Source organism: Galleria mellonella, unplaced genomic scaffold, assembly GCF_026898425.1.
Source record: "Galleria mellonella isolate WM207_F2 unplaced genomic scaffold, CSIRO_AGI_GalMel_v1 utg63, whole genome shotgun sequence".
Classification (NCBI taxonomy): domain Eukaryota; kingdom Metazoa; phylum Arthropoda; class Insecta; order Lepidoptera; family Pyralidae; genus Galleria; species Galleria mellonella.
Window position 1 is genome coordinate 10,330,625 of NW_026442130.1, and position 27,745 is coordinate 10,358,369.

At 34.4% G+C, this 27,745-nt stretch overlaps 3 protein-coding genes and 1 long non-coding RNA gene across 7 annotated transcripts; 1 reads left to right on the forward strand and 3 right to left on the reverse strand.

The window, feature by feature from the left end:
- The first annotated feature begins 693 nt into the window (after positions 1-693).
- On the forward strand, positions 694-16,162 carry LOC113521687 (uncharacterized). 3 transcript variants are annotated; one of them, XM_026907307.3, is made up of 7 exons: positions 694-929; positions 4,455-4,633; positions 6,874-7,073; positions 7,538-7,717; positions 9,058-9,211; positions 9,877-11,094; positions 11,438-16,162. In XM_026907307.3, the coding sequence occupies exons 2-7, from the start codon at positions 4,486-4,488 to the stop codon at positions 11,779-11,781; spliced, it is 2,244 nt and encodes a 747-aa protein (XP_026763108.2). In that variant the 5' UTR covers positions 694-929; positions 4,455-4,485; the 3' UTR covers positions 11,782-16,162. The 3 variants fall into 3 exon arrangements, with proteins under 3 accessions (XP_026763108.2, XP_026763109.2, XP_031765721.2); XM_026907308.3 differs by having other exon boundaries at positions 4,458-4,633; XM_031909861.2 differs by lacking the exon at positions 694-929 and adding an exon at positions 4,012-4,220.
- Positions 16,163-16,630: 468 nt separating this feature from the next.
- On the reverse strand, positions 16,631-18,077 carry LOC128201795 (uncharacterized). The gene is made up of 2 exons (XR_008253429.1): positions 17,165-18,077; positions 16,631-16,812 (listed from the first exon to the last, which is right to left on the reverse strand). It is a non-coding gene; the product is annotated as an uncharacterized LOC128201795 (long non-coding RNA).
- A 361-nt stretch (positions 18,078-18,438) lies between these two features.
- On the reverse strand, positions 18,439-23,123 carry LOC113521678 (uncharacterized). Of its 2 annotated transcripts, XM_052899777.1 has the most exons (5): positions 23,008-23,123; positions 22,518-22,560; positions 20,933-22,276; positions 19,740-19,779; positions 18,439-18,916 (listed from the first exon to the last, which is right to left on the reverse strand). In XM_052899777.1, exons 1-3 carry the CDS (start codon positions 23,017-23,019, stop codon positions 21,816-21,818), a joined length of 516 nt encoding a protein of 171 aa, XP_052755737.1. In that variant the 5' UTR covers positions 23,020-23,123; the 3' UTR covers positions 18,439-18,916; positions 19,740-19,779; positions 20,933-21,815. The 2 variants fall into 2 exon arrangements, with proteins under 2 accessions (XP_052755737.1, XP_026763098.2); XM_026907297.3 differs by lacking the exon at positions 23,008-23,123 and having other exon boundaries at positions 22,436-22,560.
- A 2,236-nt stretch (positions 23,124-25,359) lies between these two features.
- On the reverse strand, positions 25,360-27,084 carry LOC113521825 (elastin-like). The gene is made up of 3 exons (XM_026907481.3): positions 27,004-27,084; positions 26,605-26,647; positions 25,360-26,360 (listed from the first exon to the last, which is right to left on the reverse strand). The coding sequence occupies exons 1-3, from the start codon at positions 27,016-27,018 to the stop codon at positions 25,549-25,551; spliced, it is 870 nt and encodes a 289-aa protein (XP_026763282.2). The 5' UTR covers positions 27,019-27,084; the 3' UTR covers positions 25,360-25,548.
- Between the last annotated feature and the right edge of the window lie 661 nt (positions 27,085-27,745).

The following is a 27,745-nucleotide window of genomic DNA, read 5'->3' on the forward strand; positions in this document are numbered from 1 at the left end:
GCATACGGCACACCTGATGGTAAGCGGTTACCGTAGCCTATGAACGCCTGCAATACCAGAGGTATTACGCGCGTGTTGCCGACCCTTGTAGCGGTGTAGGAGAGGGTAGGTGGGGACGGGCACATCTATGAAATAAGTAGCAAGGTAGGATCAGGTAAAAATGTAAAATGTAAAAATGTCCACTCGTGCGAAGCCGGGACGGGCCGCTAGTTTTTAATAAAATCGCAAGATTCAAAATGTATAAAACAAGTAGCTCTAGCTAAGGATAAATATTATATATTATATATATATTGAGACTCGATTCTTATTTTTTGGTACTAGGTAGCTATCACAGAATATATTATTATGCACATATTAATCCAGTATACCAATCTACTTAGAATCATAGATCAAGCATAAAACCTGACATCCTCTTTCTACGTTTAACAGCTTAAAATAAACACTACAAATTTATTCTGGTTTCTCTTTGAAACAAATAAATTTTTCGCCTTTTATTACACATCAAGAGATTTCGGGTTACACTATAAACCTAAGAACAAGGAATAACATTACTGTAAAGTGAGTAGTAGTGCTTAGTAGTACTTTCTATAAAACTATACGTGTCACAGCAATGACAGCTTTGACAGCTATATCATTTGACTGACAGCTTACCCACTCCTGCAATTCGTAATCAAACGTCAAAACAAGGTTCCTAAAATTTTGTTTTACTATTTTTTATTTAATTGGTATTTTTTACGTATTCCCTAAAAGTTTTTAGCAGCTTAATATTAAAGCTTTAAGCAGAAAAGTGCGAAAATTGTTTAATTATGTAGTTAACGTTGAGTTAATAACCAACCCTTTGTTATTTTTGGTGTACTATTTTTGTCCGCTCTACATTCGGTGCATTGAAATAATTTTGACATCCAGGAAAAGAATGTTCTTCCTGCGTGGTAAGTTTATTAGGACTTTCTCTTTTATTTAATCTAATATTCTATTTAATTAAGGTTTGGTGAAACTGTATTATAAATTGCACGTAAAATGATGTCGCGTGGGAGTGATGGTCATTATCATATTTTTTGCTAAGTGGTCGTTGTCGTGTGCTTTACATACATTAAGTAAAAAGAGTTCTGTTGGTGTTCAGCTTGAGATATCATCTAAAACAATTGTTGCTTTCTATATTTGTTCGTATAATAAATTTTATCTTACTTTTATATTATGTTTATCCTATTCTCTTCCACTACGAAAATATTAGTTGATATCTCATGCTGAGGATCAACAAATTCTCATTGCATGTTTATGAAAATAATATGCAATATTTTTTTGGGATTGAAAAAAATCTAAACAATTTTCGACATATCAAACTATTGATAGGTATGCATTTTAATTACTACAGGTTTACTAATAATTATAGAAGATTAATAACATTATGCTAGTGTTATTCATCTTCTATAATTTTCATATTTGCACATAGCTGATGTATTAAAATTTAAATTGTTTCTAATATTATTTCTCATTACACATATATTTATTTTGAGTTGGGTATAGAAACAAATATTTCAAATTTGAGTAAATCACATTCATGGAGCTTCACTGATATCTTCTAAATAAATTTATTTGATGGAGAACCAAAGTTTCTGCTGAATATTTAAAGTAACCTTAAATAACTATTTATTTTTATAAATTACTTGTGTGACATCTCCAGAAGTTAAACAGATTGTTATACTGTATTTACTTGCATCTTGTATCAGAATATGAAGTAAAAAAAAAAAAATACAAAATCATCATAACAATTGCTGAACATTACAATGATATATAAAAGTTACTTAATTATGTATGATATAAAAATAGTTTCTGTGTACATTTACCTTGTTAAGGTAAATATACTAACATATATGATATACTTTTATTATAGCTGATTACATTTGAATTTCAATACAAATAATTGCAATTTAATACAGCCTAAGTTTAAGTCAGTTGAAAGTTATCTATGTTGTGCATTATGTAAAATAATCAGAAGTAGACACAAATATTGTAATGGTATTAGCTTCTGTGATTAATTTGTCATGTGATTAAAATTTCAATAGCAATGTCTACAATGCAAGTTATATCTTATCAAACTTAAAAAAGGTTTAATTTTGCATGGCTCTTATTATTATAATCTGATAAATGAAAATATTGAAATCAATGTTCAGTGAAGTTTTATTGTTATCTTATGTTATTATTATTTTAGCCTTGTTTTCATTAAAAAAAATGTCCAATAATCCCAAGGTATGTCTTTTGTGATGTGATGAGTTGTTGCCAGATATTTCCTCTATCAATGCTGGGAGAGGAGTGTCGCCCTATGTTTTCTGTTCGGTTTTGTCATTTAAGAACTTGTTGGTTGTATGCACTACAGCTTGCTGATCATTCTTTGTCATATGTTATTTTCCTATAATATTATAATAAACTAGTAGACCTGATGAACTTCATTTCACCTACAATACCATCTTTTTAAAGTAATCTGAAATTCTTATACAAAATACTTATGATATTTTTTTTTATTTTTCATCTAAACTTTAGAGATTTATGAGTGTTTTGTTCTTTTAAACCACCTCTGTATTATATGAGAACAAAATAAAAAATCTTTACATTGGTCCACCCATTTTTAAGTTTTAGCAAGAATAGCAAATGATTTATATATACATATTTATATAGATAGTATCTTAATCAACTACAGCTTTCCTTTGTTTCTTTTGTTTTAAGTTTTATTCTTTTCTTCAAGTTACAAAATGAGTATTGACACATACTTTTACTAGGTACAATATTCAATTTGCCAGTTTTATAAAAAATATCCTACAGTGCATACTTGATAATGCTTAATAATGAAGTATTGTATATTCCAATGCATACTAAACCATCATTGTCCACTGTATAATAGGTGATAAAAGTATCTGGATGAAATAAATAATACTTATTGAATACAATAAAGAACTCGGTCCCGGAACGAACTGTATTCATGGTCTATTGGTTCATGTTGTTGATTCACTATTATATTTAGTAAAATTAAGGGCTAGCTATAGCTAATATATCTGTATTTTTAAGTTTATTAATTTAAGTGACTTGGAATGGAATAGATATCTCAAATGTAACATGAAATAAAATATAGAAAAATTTCTTCATTTGTTATAAATGTGCTTAATATATCTTAAATATATGATATTTCGAAAGAAAACATGTTGTGTAGCTCGAATCAGAGTATGTCATGTTAATATTAAATCTATCTACATCAGTACACTTTATTATTTAATAAAGTATAAAAGTACCCACTTTGATATATATGACAGTGAAAAAATTGCTACTAATTTAAGAAGCCTCAGTATTATATAAATTAAATAAATTTCATGATTATAATCCCTAATGAGCAGCTGTTGCCATTATAGTGACTGTGCCACTCGATATCCACACATAGGAATAACACCTGAGTCCTCAGGAATGGCAACGCAGGGGGGGGGGGAGGTATCATGGGTGAAACACTATACTCTGTTATGTCTATGGTATTGCTCATGTCTATAGGCGACGGTTACCACTTTCCATCAGGTGGGCTGTCATCTTGTTTGCCATTCTAAGTTGTATAAAAAAAAAAAAAACAACTTTTGCAGAATATAGAATTTAAGTGAGTGAGTTTATCACCATGATATTCTGTATGGCAATGGTACTCTATCAAGTATAGCTCTCAAAATGTTTTCAGTTGCAAATCATTAGTAAAAATATGTTTGGAAGCTTAAATGAATATCACTTAATATAATGTTGTTGTCATGGATACCAGAAATAATGTAGTTCTGTTTATCTCCTATATGTTTACTTGTAGAATGTTTATCAAAATTGCTCTATTAATTTCATGTGCACATGTTTATGATATACTGGTGTAGTACTCGTATTTTATCAAGTTATCAATAGTATTGCCCATTGATATGATATTAAAAAAGAGAGAAAACAGTTTTGTGTGTTTCGTTGTTTGTTGTAATCTCTTTTGTGTGTTATTAAATAGGTTGTTCTGGTTAAGTGGTCAACAATATACTAATTCCAATCATATAGATAAGCACTAATTCAAGTACTGTTTTGATGTATAATTACATTTTTAGTATTGGCATTGCCCATAGACAAAACTGGAAAACGAGTCAATATTATATTCCTTGTAAGATAAGATCCTGAAGTGATTCTTTTTAGGTACATGGTTGATTGAAAATCTACGGGATTTATTGGTATGTTTTTAAATGTTATTAACATATTTTTGAATCTGTGACTAAACAAATTGGATTTTTATCATCTGAAATAAAATTGTGGTAGCTGATCCAGCAAACATTTTCTTATTTACTGGGTCTATCGGAATAAAAACTATTTTATCTCTGAAGTTGGAGTAAGAAAGCAATATTAAAATTTGGGAAATGTGTATTGACAGGAGATTTTTATATACTAAGATTTGAATAACTTGTCAGCAGGTGGCGCGTGAGGAGCGTGCGTGAAGTGATGGTAATGACGTGCGCGACAGGCATGGGCGACGCGCTGTTGCGCGAGCGTCTGCCGGCGTTGTGGCGGCGCATAGAGGACACGCACTACAGCTACCTCGAGACCGACGACAGCCCGGAGAAGCTGCAGCAGAAGGAGAAGTTGGAAGGTAAACATTAGTTATGCTAACTCGCAGTTTGACGCGTAACAGCGAAAATCTTTTAGCCAACACGTACATACTTTATAAGAAACAGAAGAAAGCATCCCAAATACGATGAAAACAAAAAGCATGTAGTATATATTAAATAATTTTCCATTTTTCTAATTGCATTGTCAAATCTTAAAATTAATAAAGTTTTAATGTAGATATTATATGAATTTATTATGTACGTAGGTAAGTATTATATTTATTTACGAGGCCTACACTGAAAATTTTTAGAACTGGCTACTTGAAAGCAATAAATTAATAAAAAAAAATTGTAAAAATTTTGAAAATGGAACTTTTTACGAATAATACTGAATAAAATTTCAGACAAATTATCATATTGAAGACTAGGCAGCTTGGTCTCCGACCTTAGCCTGTTCCACAACGGAACAAACGTACTAAAAAAAAAGAATAATATTGAGTATAACATTTATTCGTTTGTCATTTGTTTTACGGTTTGGCGGCAAATTGAAAATAGTCTGTGATCTGTGTAACGTTATCATGAACTTAACACTAGAAAATTTTCGTGCGATGATTTTTTATGACTTTCAATGTCATCTAAGTCAACAAGGAAGTTATGATAGACTACGATTGGCCTTTCACGATGAAGCTTGGTATGAGTCAAGTGCACAAAATCCTCCATGAACATTTGGCGGTCAGGAGGTTTTCTGCCCGGTGGATACCTCATAATTGGACTGAGGCTTAAAAACTCCGTCGTGTTGATTGGTGCCGTGAAATGCATGAAAGATTTAATGGAGGTGACTCAAATTCTGTGTTTGACATAGATACGGGAAAAGAAAGCTGGATTTATTGTTATGATGATGATCTGAAACTAAAAGACAGTCAGCTCAGTGGGTGTTTTCTTCCGAGGAGTTGCCAACTAAAGTGAAGAGAGGTCAAAGCGTGGGGAAAAAGATGGTGGCCTCGTTCTTTGGAAGGACAGGTCATTACGCGACAATTGTTTTAGAGGATCGAAAAACAGTTACTGCAGAGTGGTACAGTAACAATTGTTTGCTACGTGTTTGTGTAGCTGTGGCTACGTTTCAAAAGGCCGTCGAAGAGATCTCTAAGGACGAGTGGGGAAAGTGCTTTTCTCAGTGGTACTATCGGATGCGTCGATGTATTGACGTGAATGGACACTATTTTAAAAAAGTAAAATAAAGGTAAAAACTCGCTAATTTAATCAGTTTTTGATTTTCTAAGGACTTTCAGTTTGACCTTCGTATAGTTTTTATATTTATTTATCTAATATTCTAATATAGTATTAATATTTAATTTTACTGTTTATCTGTATATTTGTTTATGTATATATTAGTTACTCATATTCAGAGTATTAATAGTTGTTGCAATTTAGCAGCTCCCTAACGACATGCTTTCCAACTGTATTGGTTTGACTGGAACATATCTCTTTCAAGATAAGTCCACCCTTGCTCACAATATTTATAAATGCATTAACAATGTAATTTACAAGTGCAATAAAGAATATATATAGGAACTATATCGGTTAATCATTTATTTTCTTGTTTTTTTTACTCTATCGTGCTCCCGTAGACAAAGTGCAAATGAATCTATTAATAGGATCATAATATTAAAATAAAAATAAAATAGTTATAAATTTAATAGTCGACCAGGGGTAGGTTTACAAATTGCACTTTGCTGTACTTAATTAGTTTTTGAAATATGTTACTTTTAAGATTACTTTGGTGGTCGGTGGTTTAATATACGACCTCACTTTTGGGTTTGGTCGTCGTACAATATAAATATTTAATCAACGGCCGCATTTCGAGCGGCTCCAAAAAATTATAAGGTACAACGGAACCCTTATGTTCCGTCCGTCTGTCATATATTTAAATTTCGTTATTTATTATACCCATGGATTGTACAACAAATTATAGCCCGATTTAATTCTACTACAGCGCCATCTAGTATCAATTAAAAATGTAAAAGAATATAAATTATGTACTTTTATTGCACCATGCTAATTTTCATTGTTAGATATAATTTTTAGGGTTCCGTACCAAAAAGATAAAAAGAAACCCTTATGGTACGACCTTGTGCGTCCATCCGTCTGTCACAGCCCTATATCTAAAATTTCTAAAAATTAATGTTTTGACTTCTGATGATGATGATGATTATGAACCTTAATGATTAAGATATATGTATGCATTGTGTACTATATCTAAGTTTCACACGTCACTCGACAGATTACATCATCGAGTACCTATCACTGGTGCCTCACGAATGCAAGTTTGGACTAGCAGAGACCGGCAAGGTGTTCCAGCGGACCATCAATGAGTTGTCAGAGTTTAGCGCGTACCGTGCCGGCCTCGGTTGGGCGGCACTGGCGCGCTACGCCGCCAATCTACTCGCACAGCCTTGGCGGAAGGAGTATAAAGTCATAAGGGTAAGTACGTAGTTATAATTTATTCGGAAACAACCTCCTACACTTTCCTTTGTGATTAAGATTAGTTCAGATATGTTTAGAAGGAAGCTGGCTACAAAAGTCATATGCATATGTACTTAATTATTTAAGCACTTGTACTTTCATGACTGTATTTTAGTTTGAAGGGAAGGTTATGGCAAAGAAATTACTTAATATGTATTTTTTTTTTATAAAATGGCTAACAAACCGATGTTTCACCTGATGGAAAGTGCTAACCGTCTCCTAGAAATATAGCCTTGTATTATGACCTAATAGTCCTCAGGAACGGCAACAAATGAGGGGTGTCATAAGTGTTACATATGTGTTACTTTATGGTGTCCATATAAGCCACGACTTGACCTTCAAAATTATATAAAGAAGAGTGGATTGTGTTCATGGTCCTTTTCTGCAAAAAAATCTCATTTTCATAATTATATTTTTTTCAGTTGTATTGTGGTTACTATAAACATGAGGTGGAGGCGAACATGGTGGGCGCGGAGACACTGCTTCATGCAATGGGTTACAAGTCAATAGGCTCCGGCCGGCTAGCTCTCGATGCGCCCATTTGCCCTGACATGGTTGCAGCTGTTTCTAGGGATGCCCTTATTGCACAGTGTGAATGTCAGGTAATTGCATAATTTATGTATATTTTTATAGGTTACCGTTTTCTATTGTCAGCTTGTTTGATATCAAAACTCGAATAAAAGATACCTGTTAAAATCCGGTTCGAGGGATCAGATAGGATTTTATTATAGTTAGGTACAGATAAATTTAGTAATTTATGTATATATTAGTAGACCATAGTTAGTCTTAATAGTTCTGTTGTAAAATAAGTATTCTTTCTAATAATTTAATTATTTTTAACAATAGGCATGTCACCTTAGTCAATAAAAGAGGAGAGTGACGTAATGTTTTAAATAATGTATTATATATTTGCGTCGTAGCTAAATTGCCAGTTCTATAGTATGCTATGTCCTAGTACATGTTTACTTTTTTACAAAAGAAAGAGGTTCTCAATAGTTTAAATTTTTGCCACTATGTTACGTCATCAATTTTGAACTGATTTTCACAATTCTTTTTATAGTTGATAAGGTTTATTCACGATGGGTCTATTTCGATTTTGTGATGTCAAAGGTGCTCTTTTTTTCTGGGGTAACATATAGCTTGGTGCAAAGCAAAATCTATAAGTAAACATGCAATATTTACAGTGTAAGGTATTTATGAACCAAGTCGCCGATTATTGTTGCATTCACCAATGAAGTAGTTTTTTTTACGGAGCAATATACATTTGAGTATTCAATTACATACTATTAATACGACAACTAGCACTGGGGTTTTATTGTTAAATATTTTATAAGTACATATTATATTTTAACTATAAGACTAATCGAATTGACTTATGTGTGTGGTCTACTGCCACGTACGTTAGGCTCACGTTCATGCTATGTTCTGTCATGATTAGGAGTCCCGAATGATCTTAAAACTAGTTGATTAGTTTCTAATAAAAGATACATAGGTATATAGGACAGTTCGGTTAGTTTTATAGCACATGCGCATTAAAGTTTATTTTCCAGGGGGTCTGGCTCCTTAAAAAAGGCACATTATAGGACATAGTCTGAGAGTAAGACTTGTTATTGAGTATAGTTCTAAAGAGTATAGTTCAAGTCTGGGCTGGGCACCAGATAAATCGATCCTCCCCTAAATGCGTCTATGTAAGTAGCGAAGACAAAGCTAACCGAGGTTTTTCTATTTTTCCACGTTTTGTCCCCGACTTTCAAAAAGGCACATTATAGTACATACTCTAAGAGTAAGACATGTTCTGAGTATAGTTTAAATTCCTGCTCGTAGTTTAGGGTGGGCACCAAATAATTTGATACATAGACGCATTTAGGGGACTAAATGCGTCTATATAGGTAAGTAGCGAAGAGTAACTGAGGTTTTTCAATTTTTCACGTGTTGTTCCCAGATAATGTCCCAGATCTGGGAGGCTGTGTGGAGCAGCGGCGCGCGCGTGTCGTGGGCGGACGTGGCCCGCGAGCGAGCCGCGCGCGCCGCGCCCGCCGCCGCCGCCGCCGCGCGCCTCGCCGCGCCGCCACACGCCCACTTCTCATACGTCGACGGTGAGTGGCTTTTTATTTGTCCATTGTACGCGCCACGTCTTGGCCGTTTTTGGTTTTTTTTTTGATGGGTGTAAATGGTATGGTAACCCCGCCTGCGCTAACGGGATACGCTGGCGGAGCACCAGTGAAGGGTGATAGATGAGAATGAAAACAGGCCAGTTAGCCCATCATGATGAATTCATCAGGAATTAACCATGATAGTTTCCAGGGGTAACCGCGAGGAGGTTGACCTGGTTGGGTATATTGCTAGCAATGGGATTCTCAGTCTCCATTACTAACAATCCCTTTTCCCCCTCAGCCGTATTTGGTTATATTTGCGGTAAGTCATTGCGCAGTCTGTCACAATTGTATTTCGCTACAACAAATACAGTTCGTTACAGGTATCACTTGTCACAAATTCAGATTATCACAAACGTTACATACATTTGTGATTTGTTATTTAAAATAAAAATAAAAAAATTACAAAACGTAGACTAAAGATTAAAGTAATCCTTATTATACATTATTTTTAGGTTTGTTTTAAACCTCGACTTTTTAGTCTAGGTTTTGTCCGGGTATTAATGAGGTTTTTGTAATAAAACTGTTCAAGACTATAATTTATTTACTTTCCCGATCAGATGAAGTTCAGCTTGCCAATACATTAAATTATTTGTTTTTTTTTTTAGGTTCAGAAGTATACTCCAATGTGCCAGTGACAGTAATAGAACCACCCACACGGAACAGGTATCATGCATTCACCACATCACAGTGTAACCGTATGTGTCCTGAAGAGACTTCACTGGACGATCCTATCACGCCGATAATACATCCTCCATACATGATGCCTACGAACGCCATCCCCCCTCAAATGATGTACCCTGTGCCTCATCAACATATGCACCCAGACGTACCTGTAACAGTTACCAATGTACCAATAATGGCTCCGTACGGCGTGCCTTATTACTATCCCGTTCAGTCGCCGTACATGATACCTACTCCCGTATATGCACCTATAAAACACGCAACCAACGTTCCAATAAACGGTTATCCTCCTATACCACAATATAGATATCCAACAGTACCAACAGCTCAATTAATCGAATTGGACACTCCGTCTGTATATGAAAATGGAAAATTCGAAAGGCACAGAGACGAGGACCGAGGACACAAAAAGAGTAGACAGCCCGACAACTCGAGACGAAATAGCACGTCGAAATCAAATTTCAGCGATATAACGTTGCCGAGTTTGCCTCGTTCCGACACCCAACCTGTCTTGAGTAAAGCGAAGGAGGACGGCATGGGGACATATGAAAGCTGGGACTATGTATTTAGGAATTTGTCTAGCAAAGAACAAGACGGAGACAGTAGGAGTCGATATTCACCATCTCTCGACAGAGATTCGAGGACACTGGACAGATTGGACAGGGAAGAGAGGAGAGCTAAGTATCAACCTACTACCCTCGATTTGGAAGACGGTTTACAAGCGATGAATCTCGACCGGTCTTACGACGACGAACTTTATCGAACGGCTAAAGTGAACGAAAATTTAATGAAGATGAAACAGGAGCAAGAGGTGAAGCGAGCAAAGCAGTTAGCGAAAAAACAGGCGGAAGAAAAAAGGACCCGGAAACTTGAACCGATCGGTAATCCTAAAGCGGATGCCCTGATCCCGACGAAGGTCGCTCCGGACAAAGTAAAGTTACTGACGAAGAAAGATATAAAAGACAGGAAAGAAATAATTAAGCAGCAAAATTCAATGAATGGCACAGTTTCGAGTGCGGCTGAAGTGAAGAAAGTAAGAAAGCCCACGAAACACGTGGCCGTCGAAGTGGAGAAGCCAAGTAAGAGCAAACCCTTAGAGAATGGAATAAATAGCGTGCCGCACAGTTCCAAGAATAACACAGGTATGTAAAAATATTTACATAATTGTTTTGTAAAGTAACTTGACACATACGTATCAGTCATTAAGGTCTCATATTTAATGAATTTTAATCAGTTTTATTTTGAGATACTGAGAATGACAAAGAAGCCTTTGGGCCTTCTTTTGGATAATGGTAGCAGCACAATAGACATAGAATACTCTGTAATGCCCATGTTATCATGCCTTATAAGTATTGAAAATATGTATACTCCAAACGAAAAACATTATTCGCGTTAAACCTAATTTTTATTCTTGTTCGGAATAATGTTATCTGTCAAGACAAAGTTTTAAGAAACCCGACAGGTAATCATTAATAACGCTTTCAGGATCAAATTCCGCACAACCAAATAATGAGTTAAAAGCGCAACTAATAGTATCACTGGACGAACCAGACACCGTGCGGCCTGCTAGCCGTTCGTCGTCTCGGCCCGAGCGGGAGCGGGAGCGAGAGCGGGGAGACGAGCGGTGGGAGTGTTCAACTTGTACGTACCTAAACCGCGGCACTCTTGCCGCCTGTGAAATGTGCGGTAAGTCACGTCGTGGACCTGAGATCCAACCACTGACGTCTGGCGGCCGCGAGTGTCCCGCTTGCACGCTCGTCAACCGCCGCGACGCGCGAGTCTGCGACGCGTGCGGTACTAGCCTTGAACACTGTCCCACCTACATATAGGCCACCGTGTTGCCTCTACACAGCGATTCGCGGAATCCCTACGGACAGGACTTGAAGAATAAAATTGAACTTAATATCCACTATATTAGGGTTTAATTTAAAAAGTCAACAGCATATTGTTGATATTTAAAATTAAACTCTGTTGTAAAACAAATTGAGTGCAATTTTATTTTTAGTCTATGATACATTTGAGGTCATTTGTGAAACGTATCTTATCGCTTCTCTGTCCGCGGAATTTCCGAACGAGTGGAAGTGCATTTGAATGACCGGCGGAGTGAACTTTGTTGCCGGTGCGTGTGAGCGGTGAACGGTGATCGTTTGTGGTAGAGCCGCCGAACGTTCTTATGATCGGAGAGTTTCGATAATCGGGTTGCCAAGTTATTTCTAATCATTTTATTTATTTATTTGCACAAATTTAGTTACGGTAAATAATCTGTAATAGTGATGTGTTTAATATTGTTAACTAAACTACTATATTTATTAGTTATTAAATATGGAAATTATTAAGTCAAGAAGATCCTCACCTCAAATAAGTACATTAATATTAAATTATGGATTTAATATTAATATTGTATTATTTATTACTTAAAATATCTAGATCTTCTAAACTTTATTAACATTATTTTAATTTTTTACTGTTATAAAATTGTATCCATATAAAAACCTGTTTATATTTTACTAATGAAAATAACCCAGTTATGATAAAGTTTTGGTTAGTGGATAGGGACCGTATTATGCGACGGTAGTTATGGAAAAAGAAAAAACGTGTCTAATTGGGGACTATAGTGGTATAATAGTGGTATTAATTTAAATTACAGCAGTTTCTGCAGTGCAATGTTTGATGAAATTTAACAATGAAGTTTATATGATAAAAAATTGCAATGAAAGGTAATCTATTACTTATTATTCATTAAATTAATAATTAAAATATATATAAAAGGAAGATTCCAAATATGAAAACGTAAAAAATTAAAAGTATCAATCAATATTTCAACTGTGATTAAACTGAATTATATGTTTACAGTTCGCGGCTAGTCGATTTGACAATTAATAATAAAAAAAATATTTTCCCGTTCTTTTTTTTTTTAAAGAGTTCTCATTGTAAACTAATATCTATGTAACGCTCGCTTTACTTTTTCCTTGCTGCACTAGGAGAAAATATTTTAATACAAAACCAATAATATGCCACATTATTCTCAAAACCACTTCTCTCCACGCTACACTCTGATCGCAATTGGACCTGTTCTGAAAGTTCACAGTATTAAAACTCAAGTGCAAATTTTGATAATTTATGCCTTTTTTTTAATTGTATTTTCTTTGCTATAGAAATATGTCAATACATAATGTCTCTTTCTGAATTAGTTGCGATGAAAAATATATACTAAACTCTTGTTAATTGTATCGATTGTTTTATATTTCTTGTTACATATAGACGTTAAATTTGCTCATGTTAATGTTAGAATTTATATAAAACTTAATAATTATCTCAGGTTCTCATATGTGACTTCACACACTGAAGAATGCTAGAAGAACTATACATACAGTCATAATCATATTGTAAATCAGAGAGAGACTTTGTACAAAAGTCGATTGCTTGGGTACCTCTGTCCCATTCGTGTTTCTACCGTGAAGCACTTGTGTTTGCATGGCTGTGTTTCGGTTTGAAGGGTGGGATATGGCGTGAATTTACTGGGTACAGAGGAATAACACCTGAGTCCTCAGGAATGGCAACGCATGGAGGGTATCATGGGCGAAACAGTATACTCTGCTATGTCCATGGTACTGCTCATGTCTATAGGCGACGGTTACCACTTTCCACCAGGTGGGCCGTCAGCTTGTTTGCCATTCTAAGTTGTATAAAAAAAAATTAACTTTCATCATCATCAATCATATTATCATCATATCAGACTTTAACTGTCCACTGTTGAACATAAGCCTCCCTCTTCGGAGGTTTTGCCAGTAGTTGCCTTAGTAAGCGGATTGGCAACCGCAGTCAGGCTTTAAAGATGTTTTAAGAGGGATGCTGCTGCCCATCCCTCGTCCTCCCTTAGTCGCCTCTTACGACACCCACGGGAAAGGAAGGGGTGGCCTATTCTATGCCGGGACCACACAGCCATGTTTGAGTATTGCTGATGTTAAATAAATTTCATTGGTGATTTCGATAGCGTAAAATTTTTTAACATTTCATTGTGTTTGCATAGTTCGCTATTTCGTTGGTTATCCACCAATAGTTATAGATGTTTTTTATTACCTATTTGTTTATCTATGTTACATAGATAGAGTTTTTTTTTATCAGAACAATGGAAATTTATTTGAAACCCAATTAATTTACGTTATGTTTGGAATAAATTCAAAATTAGAATGTTTTCTATGACTTGTTTGTAATTTGTCCATGTTAGTTAGGTGGTTAACGATTACCCGCCGGTTTAACTTTCTTCAATTTGCAGCTGTGTTCTGTATCATAATTTACTATTTCTAGGGAAATGGTTTGGTATATATTTAGTGTATGACGTCACATATGAAGACTTTATTCTGTATAAGACTGTAGCATTTCTGTTTAATGAACAGTTGGTTATTTTGTATATTTAATTTATATATTGGAAAACAAAATTGCTATACAGTAAATTGTATTATTATTATTAATTATATCAATGATTCTTAATGGGAATGTTGTAGCTCTATATTTTTACAGTTGATATGCATAAGACGTACATTTATGAGAGCAGTGTCTGAGTCTCCACAATTACAGCGCCATCTATGTATACAGTAAATGAAGTCGTTAGACGAATATGCTACTTTTTACTGGACATAGAGTCTGAACAATGGTTTGTAGCCACCTCTATAAAGGCTTATTGGTCGGGGAGATGTGAGAACCAATTGTTGATTTAGATTCAATCTTCGATTCTAATATTTATTGAGAAAAGCTCCTATATAAAATTGTACTTTACATAGCTTATAATAAGAAATTCACAATGCTAATTATGCAGCAGTGATAGATCTTTGTCCAGTAGTCCATGGATTAGAATAAAGAGGAACTGATGCTATGAAACATTAAATTGAACATGTTTTTTTTTTATCGAATTGAATCATTTAAAATAAAACTCTTTGTTTCTCATGCGAAGTATAGAAAAAACAAATTATAGATTCCGTGATGGTCATCTAGGTCATATTGATTTTGAAGAATTGAATTATAGAAAGGATATGCATGTATCATAAAATAAAAAAAAAATTAAACAGACTTAAAAAAGTTATTTATAGCTAGCATTTATGAAGGTATTTACTTTTCGAAGATTTTTTTCTTGTATTTTTGACGAATTTTTTACTTTGTTTGTCATTTGGCGAAATAAAAAATCCAGCTGTCGTCTTGCTTATTCTGTTTATGCGCAACTCCTCTTTCATGAGCAAGTGAAGGAAATATTTGTTTAAGAATATGACATAAGTGTCATATACATTTCCAGAAGTTTCAATGTAGCATATATATTAAATTGGAATAATTGAAAATTTAGCAGTACATAATTTGTATCGCTGGGCAATAAGTGTTCACAGTGTGTTAACAATTCAAGTATAGAATGAGTTCTATCACTTGCTAAATAAATAATAACATTAAAAATGGTCCTTATTCCATGTATTATTATTACTAAGTTGTAGTTAATTGTATTTTAATTTTTAATAATCGCTTTGCTACAGGGTAACGTAAAGTAAATAATATTCAAACAAAATATTCGATAATTGTGTTATCTCAATGTATTTGGCACAGAGTTGAAATTATATCGAAATTATATTATTAAAATAATAGTGTTCGTTTGTTCGCCTTCTAAGATGCTTTAATGTTAGTTGAAAATAGATAATGCTTTTATTTTATTTTGTTTTATTAAATTATTGGTCTGTGTATATAATTGTTAGTTAATGTAAATAGTAGATATAATATATATTGTTTTAGAACGCAGTGTGATTTATATATATGTCGAAACAATACGGTTTTAAAAATCATAGCGTTAAATAGTCATCAATGGGTATAAATAATATTATTTGAGGGTGCATTTGTTAAAATTATATGTAATTTATTTATCACAGTTTACAAAGATAAATATGCACAGTGTAATAAATAGTACGTATGTTAATATTTATAAATAAATAAATAAATTAGCAGTCAATAGATATAGGTGGTCAAAGCACTAAGGACGTGTATTTTTCTATTATACAGGAATGTAGATTTTCTCATACGTTGTATAACAATTTGTGCTTCGCATTGAGTTGCCTTTCGTTGTTCGGAGAAGACTTACTTCGACGTTATGCCGGCGTTATAAAAACTAATGGAGACACATATAGACAAATTGTGTACCTACTAAAAATTAAAAGAATAAATACTATTGTTTTTCAATTGACTGTGTTTTTATTATTAAAATAAACTTTTTGTTTAATAAGTCCACATTGAATTTAATTTATTTACTTAAAAAAAGAAAGAATATTTTTTATTTTTTTATTATCTAATAATTCTATCATATTAGATAATTTATGACACATACTTTTCTGATTTTTTCAACTATGTTATTAACAGTTTTGTTACTGTCAAAGATGTTTGAAAAGATCTGACTTCAGACGCACTGTGTAGAGTTCCAAATAAAGACTGAATCTATGGCACACTTGATGTGGAATTGTGATTTATTGGCAAGTATGCTTAAGAGTGATATCCAAAGCCAGTAGGTTATAGGTACCTTAAACAGTATATTACCAAAATCTATAAAATGATAGAATAAGGGAGGTGTAAGCATATAGGATCGCAATGAGTCAAAATGTGATAGATTATGGACTGATTTAATATAGTTAATTATTAGAAACAATAAAAAAATCTGAAGTACATATTTATATTTATTTGTATACAAATGAGTTCTAGGCGAGATATTTTTTGTCTATAGGAGAGCTTGTTTTGAGTCGATAAGATAATTTTGTGGCGAGGCCTTGACACTTGGCATCAATTTATATCAGGTACTGGAATTATTTTAATCCTTATCTCTCTTGCTGGTGGGTCACCTAAACAAACAAGTTAATAAGTTTGTTATTTTAAGTTGTGACGATTCCCTGAAGTCTGATTAGAAATGTTTTAGAATCAGTCGATGTTTATCGTATATTTAATGAAATACAATATATTGGGTACAAATTTGAGTGATACTTTGTACAAGATATACACGTTTTAGGATTATTTGCGTTTAAAACTTTAATCATTCTCAAAATAACACGAGGTTGGAAAGCTTCATACCTCGGAATACCAGTCTTAAATTATTCTAATCTCAAAAGGTGAAATTTCTAAATATCATTATCTCAAACATTTTTATTTATTTAAGGTTATTTTCCTCGGGCTAACCCTCTTTTAAAAGGTACATACGCGTTCTCCAACTTGTCTTCGCTTATAACTGAGAGCTCTTCTTATCTTGGGGTGGTCATGTTCCGCTCAGTCCTCATCTAAATACGCCTATGGTCTCAATCTCAAATATCTACTTTTAGACGGTAAAGTATTACGTAAAGTCCATAACTTGGATTACGTAAAGTTTGGTTGGACAAATGAGAAAATACCTAATAGTTAACAAATATTTTACTAATTGATCGCCTACTGAATGAAAAGTGACAGAAATATACAAACGCATAATCTTTTTAAGTGACTAGCCAAAGTGTCCAATAAACTTGTAAAACAAGTTTATTTGACACTTTCAAACTAAGCTCGTCAGAGGCCTGGGCCTTTATTGCTGAATGATGCCCCCAACTTTCAATTCACATTTGTATGTATAAATGTGAAATTTAAAATAGACTTAAATAAACACACATTGAATATGGATATGGAAAATGGAGGCATTTGGAGGTCCCCGGGGCCATTGGCTTTTTTTTATGCAACTTAGAATGGCAAATAAGCTGACTAACCACATGATGAAAAGTGGTAATTGTCGCCTATAGGCATGATCAGTACCATGGACATAACAGAGTATACTTTTTCGCCCATTCTTCTCATGTGTTGCCGTTCCTGAGGACTCAGGTGTTATTCCTCTGTACCCTGTAAATTCACTACTATATCCCACCCTTTAAACCGAAACATGACTGTTTCAAGGTAGAAACACGAATGGGACAGAGATGCTCAAGCTAACGACTTTTGTACAAAGTCTCCCTTCGTTAAAATTCTTAAATAAACATACATAGAATATGGATATGAAAAACTGAGGCATTTGGAGGTCCCCAAGGCCATAGCTTTGGGATGGGCCACTTTTTCCGCCTTCGTCCCCCTATAATCCGCCATTGTTTGTACTTTACTAGAGGGAGACTTTGTACAAAAGTCGATTGCTTGGGTACCTCTGTCCCATTCGTGTTTCAACCGTGAAGCAGTTGTGTTTGCATAGCTGTATTTCGGTTTGAAGGGTGGGATATGCCGTGAATTTACTGGGTACGGAGGAATAACACCTGAGTCCTCAGGAATGGCAACGCATGGGGGAGGTCATGGGCAAAACAGTATACTCTGTTATGTCCATGGTACCGCTCATGTCTATAGGTGACGGTTACCACTTTCCATCAGGTGGGCCGTCAGCTTGTTTGCCATTCTAAGTTGTATAAAAAAAAACTTATAGCCAAATTAGTACTTACTATACTACTACTTATTCTGAAATCAAACTAAAATAATGTTTCTATATGTTTATTTATAAAAAAAGAATCTACATGTTTTAATCTAATTAATATCCATGCTGTTGGTAACCGCCATGATGCCCATGACTACTACCATGATGTCCGCTTTGTCCACCGAAACCGGTGTCGCTACCGAAGCCTCCGCTACCACGCCCACTGTGGCTTGAACCGAAGCCGCCCTGGTCTGCTCCACCGAATCCACGGTCATTGCCGAATCCGCCTTGGCTGCCCCCGTATCCACTGGATCCGTGTCCGCTTTGTCCTGATCCAAATCCGCTTTGCCTACTTGGACTTGAACCGGAGCCAAATCCACGGTCATTGCCGAAGCCGCCTTGGCTGCTCCCGTATCCACTGGATCCGTGTCCACTTTGTCCTGATCCAAAACCGCTTTGCCTACTTTGACCGGAGCCAAATCCACGGTCATTGCCGAAGCCGCCTTGGCTGCTACCATATCCACTAGGTTGAGGCAAGGCTAAAAATATATTTACAAATTAGATCTCTCGACTTTTTTAAAGCAGTGCATCGATTAGATACTCTATTTGTCAATTTTATTATTAATTAATATTAATTTACTAATGTTTGATCACCAATAATGTATCGTCGATGATCGACTGCGCTCTTTTATTTTTTTAATTGAGTCGTTAGCTTGTTTGCCTTTGAGAATTGTATAAAAATCTAATATAACGCTAAGTATTTTCGATATTAGGTTTAAATTTAAATTAATCTAGCTTAAATAAATAGATGACGAGAATTTAAATCGATGGTGGATTTCGAAGAGGGCTAAGACCCTTAAGTAGTATTTTATATATTACTATAAGTGGTAGGTAATATACAGCAATAGTTATATATTGTAGTAGATAGTGTATATGTCCCATTAACAGGTATATTCTAACTAAAATTCAATAAAATGAAAGGTATATAGTAATCAGAAGCGGGTAATATCCGATATCTAAATATTGAGTTATATATATATATATATATATATATATATATATATATATATATATATATATATATATATATATATATATATATATAAATTCCTATTATTATATTATTCCTATATTCCCTTGGTTACGCCATAACTTAAGAACGATTTAATCTATTTCATTTATTTTTTTATGTCTTCTAATACTTTGTACAAGGTTCTGAGGGAAAGAAAATTTAAAAAGATTAAACAGAAGATTGTGAAAGTTTCACTTAACGACTTTTAACTACGCGCGTTTACCAGGACTATGTCTGTCAGGTGAGCTAGTATGTTTATATATTTTATATATAATATAAGAGATTCATACCGTAGCTAGCTACTGCCACTGCCAACAATAAACACGCAATCTGAAACAAAATATACAATAATAATTATAATTATAATGTGTCACACAATTGCATCACTCGGCTGGTCGTCAAGCTAGGCTAGTCTGTGTTATGAGGAACCACGCAATGGATATCTACAGGGCACAAACCAGGACATCCAGACCTAAGTCAAATTAGAAAAGTTCATTTCCTTTTTTTTTGGCTTAACAGAAAATCGATTTCAGGATCTATTTTACGCAAAGAAACGTGCCTTCCACTTCACCACGAAGGTCGTCAAGACACAACAAAATAATAATAAATAATTATTGATACATTTTATTTTTATTAGTAGCACAATTACTTCTTAAACTTAATAATATTTTTCCTAAACTGGGCCAATAAGCTACAAAAATGAGCAATTTAACATAACCAACACGGCGAATCTAGCTGTTAAATAAATTGGAGGCTTATATTTTTTGTCGTTTTTTTTAACTTGTATCGAAAATTAGGTACCATCGTAACTAAAGTATAAATAAATAAAATATAAAAAAATGTTTTTTTTTTTTTAATAATTTATGTCTCTTTTTGACTAACAACATTCTAACTGTTAAATAAGGTTGAGCGCTGTTGTCTGAGATACTGGTTTTATAACGTAGTTCAGACACAGATGTTTAAACTGATCCAAATGTACAAATGAATTCGTACCTATTTTTACTGTAATTTCCAGTGCCGAGTTTGTTACAATCATGGTTATGCAATAAAGTTATTATTATTATTATCTATTTATTTAACTTAAATCGGGTATGCACCATTATATGAAGGTTATCCCACACTAATTAGGTAACTACGTATATAGTACATACTTTTATATATGATTTGCAGTTATATCTGTTTAAACAAAGCACATATTTCTATTAACGACATCGTTAGTAGTTAAGTACAAGCAAGTATACGAAATTGACATATTATTTACATTCTTAAGTTTGAAGTTAATTCCGATACCAATAGCTTATGCTTTTCATACAGTTTGTATATTTCTACAAGCGATATCGTTCCGATAGATACGTTTTCGCTGCCGTATCTGTGCATGAAATACTCGTGCTAACGAAAGCGTATCTATCGATAGATTCGTTTGCTTGTTGTCTAAGGAAATGATTAATTTATTTAAAATTCAATTAAAACACACGACACTTACTTTGAAAGCCATTATTGTCGTCTTATGTGAAGAAAACTTACTGACCTACTGTATTGTGTATGAAGAATTACGTGTTAGTGTTTATATATGTATCGTTATCTCGAATTTGGAAGTATCTGATGACCCGAAGGAAGTTCAATATAATTATCTTTTATAACGTGTTCTATAAGTTGTTTATTGGTATGTTTAGTAAACATCTATATGAGGTAGGTATCTATTTAGCTATTGGTTTCGCAAGAAATGTTATTTTAGTAATTTAGTTCAATATCAAGTCAAAGATTTTTATGATTTATAATTATGATTAGAAGATCCGGCAAACGTTGTTTTGTCCCCTATCGCCACCTACCATGTTATTTTTTTCTTATCGGGATAACAACTTAGCTATCCCTTCGTTTCTGCATGGAAGCGACGCGGTACGTTCGGAATGACCTGTTCGCCCATAATCTGGGGGTCCCTTTGGTTGAGAAGTATGTTGTCGACATGGCGAGAAAAATGTTCGCCCATACCAATAATCTGTGGTCTTGCAGATGCTCGTCCTCCGGACGGCCGCCCCGCTCCCAGGACTCTTTAGAGCGCGGGCGAAGATCCCTTCCAAGCGACGCATTCCCTACCCCTTTTCTTCTCTCTCTTTCTCGACCTTTACTTCCCTTCGGCTTTTACATATATTTTTTTAAATAGTAAGGAACTGTATTTGTGTATATAATTGCTTGTAACGAATGACATTTATTGGTTAGAAATTATGGGAAGAATAGAGAAACATTAGGAAGGCAATAAAAATATATCTATTTATCAGTAAGTTGTATATATTTCAAAGGTACAAATGCAGGTTACCGTAACAGAGCTTATTTGGCAATTTGTGTTACAATGTGAAGTGATTGATTTTCTAGCGAAAATATCCATATGGGCTTGACTCTTGATGATACGATGGATAGCCGTATGGCGTACCCCAATTACCAAGTCTGCTCCAAGGATCAACTTCTGCGGTTCGTGGCGTGAAGTAAAAACCTTTGTTAGCTCCAACGTTTGCTCCTATTTGACTGCCAACTTGTCCACTAGCATCCATGAGTTTCTTTCCAATGCGTCCATTTATACCAGCCTTTGCTAAAGCTCTAGTTTTGGCTCCGGCTTTGCCGGCTACCGCGATACCCTTTCCTCCATATGGGCCGTTCTGTCCGATCTGTAGCCCCACACCAGTGCCTCCCGCTGCACCCCACAGGCCCTTCGCACCAGCATTGAGGTCAAAACCATTTTCATCGGATTCCATATCGTAGCCTAGATGACCGCCCACATCCCAGCCGTATTGAACACTACCACCTACATTAGATTCTAACACACCTGGACGACCTGGAACAAAATGTTACGTTTTAGTATTAAATACGATACTTTTTTTTTATTTTCTTGACATTAATATAACAAATAAAGAAAAAGCAGGGATTGATTTACTTCATGATTTCAATTTATTTTTTATGCATCTTAGAATGGTAAAAAAAAATAACGGCCCACCTGATGCAAAGTGGTAACCATTGCCTATAGGCATGAGCGGATCCATGGACATAACAGAATGTACATTAGATGTAATATTTACCATAGCTTTGTGCCACCACCAACAACAACACGGCGCAGCAAACCTTGAAAAAGAAAACATTACTTTTATTCATTGTACCTATATTACAGGCACGTATCAGATTTGTTAAGAAAAATTTTAGTTTATTACGTTATTAAATTGACATGGACTAACATGTGAGTAAATTCTACCGACTTCCAAAATAATTATTTAAATCTATTCAGAATTAGGAGATATATTTTTTACAAAATTCTTAATAATATTATATACGTGAATGTGAGTTTGTTTGTTATCTAATGGCGTTTTAATGGCATAAGCAATAATTTGAAATTTAGATTACATCTACTATATGGGATGGAGAAAGATATAGGCTACTTTTTATCCAGGTTAGTAAACATATTCCGGTCACATAGATGAATTCACGGGTGAAAACTAGTAAAGAATAAAAACGAAAATATTTTTTTGGATGTTGCTTAAATAAAATAAAATATAAGAAATTGTTAATACTCACAGGTAGAGTCATTTTGTACCGACTTCGTGGACACGGAAGAACTTAATGATCGCACAATGGGAGACCAACACTTTTATAACTGGGAATATGTTGTGATTTATGGCAAAAAGTGATGTCATACTTATTATTATTAATAATACTAAACTACTCATTATATTGTTAATAACTATTTATAATATATATTTGTGAAATTAAATATATTTGTTTTATTACCTCTTAAAGCGGCAGGCATTACATATAGAAGGAAGACGCAAGATTCCGAACCGATACGACAACATAACCTTCAAGAAAAGAGTATATTCCTTTTTAAAAGGCCGGCAGCACACCTGCAATGCCGCTGGTGTTGTGGGTGATCATAGGCGGCGGCGGTCACTTACCACCAGGTGAGCCGCATGCTCGTTTGCCCCCTGTGTTGTAAAAAAAAAAAAATATTTTGTAGCTATTTTTGGGGGAGGTAAATGCTGGAAAGCAAGACATCCATTGCGGCAATCGTGTTTATATTTAATAAGTAATATTTAAGAAAGAAATATATATAATGTAAAATGGTTAAATAAATGCTATTATTATTATTACAATATACTTCAATTGATTTAGTAGCAACTTTTATCGCAGTTAGTTTTTTTAAATAGACGATAATAGAATGGTCCTTTTGCGCTATCGGTATAGGCTGGCAGGGCACCAATGAGGGATGATAGGTGAGGATGTAGTTAGGTCGGTTGGTCCATCGAGGCAACTCAACAAAAATACATCATTATGTATAGGGAATCATGTGGAGGTTAGGCTACTAGTTTCCGTTTTTAAAAATTCATTTTTCTTCTAGGTATCCTAATCATATGGGTTAATGGATTCACTAATATAATGTTTTATGTCTCCCTGATGCATGAACGTAATTATGTATTAAAAGGATATTTGGCTGAAATTTAGAAACACGCATAGTCTACAATATAAAAGGACATAAGCTATTTCCTATACTGATTTCGACATTTTAACTAATGCATGTAAGGTAAGCGTATATTGAAATTATAAAAACAAAATTCATATAAATTATACATAATTGTATAGATAAATATATGATAGAAATACATACTAAATTTTATTTTAATTATATCATAATCATCATATCAGCCTTTAACTGTCCACTGCTGAACATAAGCCTACTTTATGGAAGGTTTTGCCAGTAGTTGCCATGCTTGGCAGGTGGATTGGCAACCGCTTTGAAGATGTTTTTTAGAGGGATGTTGCTGCCCATCCTTCGCCTTCCCTTAGTTGCCTCTTACGACACTCACGTAAAAGGAAGGGGTGACCTATTCTATGCCGGGACCACACCACAATTTTTTAATTATACATATATATGCTATTAACTGCAATAAAGAATTTATAAGTCTATAATATATTTGATTGAATTAGGTTGTGGTGTTATATATTCTTTATTGCACTTGAACAATACATGTAGCGATTTGTTTAACAACTTGTTGCATAACTTGTTGTTATGACTTTTTTTAATTTCTCTCTAGATACATATTTGATTTACTACAGTCGTTATTTCAGTAGGTATAGTGTTTAATTTTTGTAGTTTAATTTTAGTGGTAGACATAATGGAATTACCTTTAACAGGTAATTAATAATACTAATATCTACCTAATTAGTACTAGGTACTCCTGTTTATAGTAAAACACATGAAACATCAAAGACGTTTCACGTGTTATTTTATCTGTAATGTTTATTTTTGTTTGTAAATTATTTTAAGCTAATTATTCATTACGTAGTTGATTTATTTACGCAGACGAAACCGCGGGTTACAACTAGTTTTACGCATTACAATTTCCAAGATCTAATTAATACATTTTATTTAATTTATATGCTATAGTGTCGAAAATAAACAGTAAAATATTAAAATAATATTAGGCATAATATTATTAATTATCAACGAAAGCGAGGAACGCCTCCAATTACTATATTATTATATCCATCAGTAATAAATGAATATATTGTTTTGCCTTTTGTGATTGGTTTATACCAGTTACAATAGTAGGTATAGATTTATGTAAAATACTATAATCAGTATTTTAATACTATGTATATTTATTTATAAGTATAGGTCGGTCTTGGCTTGGTAGTTATTTTTAATAAATTTCTATAGAGGAATAGAATTACAAGATCGTTAAAGTAGTTTATTACAAACAAAAAATCGTGTCTCTTTATAGTATTATATATGTAGTTTTGATATGTACAACCTTTTTTATGTCGAGTTTCAAAAGGATCTGATTCTCAATTAGACTATTTTTTATATTCTTTTTAGTGTATATTTCAGAAATTATAAACAAAATTACCAAAACAAAACAAAACAAAAAATACGCAGTTTGTGCAATTCGTTTACTATTATAAAATAAATCGAAAGTAAAAATTCTATTTACATGACCAGTTAAAATCTACTGAGACCTGCCGCTAACCATTTCTATGGAAATACAACGAAATGGATGTAGAAATCTGGTTGTTTTTATTGTGGGAAATTTATCACTGGAAACCGTCGAGCGCGTCGAATTAATGGAGGATTTTGCCGGCACCCAAGCCGTATCCACCGAGACCGAGACCGCCGAGGCCGAGACCGCCGACAGCAACTGGAACTCCAGCGGCTACGGGTGCCGCTGCAACGACTGCGGGTCCAGCGCCGACGAGGCCACCACCGACAAGGCCGCTACCACCGAGCAGCAAGGCGCCATCATTAGCGGTTCTCGCTACGGAGTCGGCCACAGCCTGGGCTTGTGCGGCCGTGGAGGCTACAGCCGCTGCTTGAGCTCTGGCGGCGTTTGCAATGCGGGCCGCTTCTACGGCGCGAGTATTCGCAATAGCGATGGCCTGTACACGAGCTGCATTAGCTAGACGTTCCGCTTCAGCAGCACGCCCGAGTTCCAAGGCACTGGCGGCGGCGGCGCGTCTGGCGGCGTCCGCGGCTCTCGCGTTTTCGTATGCTGCAGCTTGAGCTCTTTGAATGTTGGCGATACGCGCCGCATCTAAGGCTTGGGCGTTACTGATAGCGTTGACTTGACCGGCTCTTGCAGCGGCTTCGGTCACGCGAGCGCCCTGGATGGCCGCGGCAGCGGAGTTTGCGATTTGAGCGGCCTGGACGGCTTGAGCGTTTTGAATAGCGCTCAGTTGTGCGGCGCCAACGGCAGCAGCGTTGTTGAGTGCTGCGCCGCTACCGATGGTAGGGCCAGCGATGATTGCAGGGCCACCTAATCCGGGGCCAGCGACGATACCAGGTCCACCCAAACCAACTCCTCCTAAACCAGAGAGCAAAGGCGCTCCAACACCAATGATGCCCGATTGCGCAGGGCGGGAATCCTTCTCTGCTTCTGTATACAAAAAATATTTATATGATGACTATACCGCGATCACTGCAGTTGAATGTCAAATATTTTGTACCTTTTATTTTATACTATTTTTATGTTATTTGCTTTGTCTGTGTGAATTTTGGTTGTAAATTATATGGTATACATAAAACTATCTATTACTGTCCAAATCAAGATTTCAAACAAATGAAACGTTTAAAATATTTTTCATTTATAATAACTTGTGTGATTAATAAAAATGATGTACCTTTTCCAAATACTTCACACGCCAACGCGATGACGAAGAAAATCTGTAACAACAATTTTTAATTCTATTTTATACTTTTTGTATTACTAAAATAATTTTATTAACTTCAAATTATTTACAAACAATATATTTTCAACGTTATTAACCTACATATTTCAGCACTGTTTTATCTCAGCTTGTTATACGGTAACTTTATAAATTATAGCAATTGATATTAATAGATAATAATCAACTAAAAAACAATAAAAAAGAACATTTATTACGATAAAAATATTAGATATGAAATACAATGTGATGATTCCATGATTTATATATAAAAATTTAAAGTAATTGACAAATTAAGAGAAATACTCAAGAAAAACTTATGATTTATATTATTTATAATCGTAAGTATCTTACCGTTAGCCGAGACATTCTGTTATTAAATTTCGTTTGCTGGTTACAATACTACCAGATCGCACAGTGCAATGCAATTATATCGGATTGCAAAAATACACGCACTTATATACTTGCACCGAAAATTATTAACATCGTATTTACAATGCTAAACAGATGCACCCCGCCGCCCTATTTGAATATCATTAGGGTATTCAAGCAAAAAATATAGACGGGCATAGATTGCAATAGAAATGAAATCGTTGCCAACTTAGATTAATGACACTGGGATAGCCTGTAAATAACATTTTTTTTATATTACTTTAGTGGCAAATAAGCATACAGCCTGTCTCCGGTGTTTGCAGGAGGATACTTCACTGAATTTGAAATTTAGTTTCTTGCATGGAAAGACATTTCCATATCAAGTATGTATCTTTTTTTAATTAATTAAACTAAACGTAATTAATAAATTAAATAATCAATAAATAAAAAATAAAGTAAACTTAATTAATAAATTTGTATTTATTAATTAAGTTTACTTTTATTTTTATTTTGTTTTGTAGGTAAGTATTTTAATTACGTACATATCACGTACATAGATGCATAGAATATTCGAGATCGTCACGCGCGTACATACTTAGATCTTCTTTCATCATCCATTCTCATTAAGAATATCTACTTGTCATCATATTCGCCATATAGAGGTAAGTTGGTAGTTGCAGACACTAGACTTGTTAGACAATGTTTTTAAACAATTATTCAAATC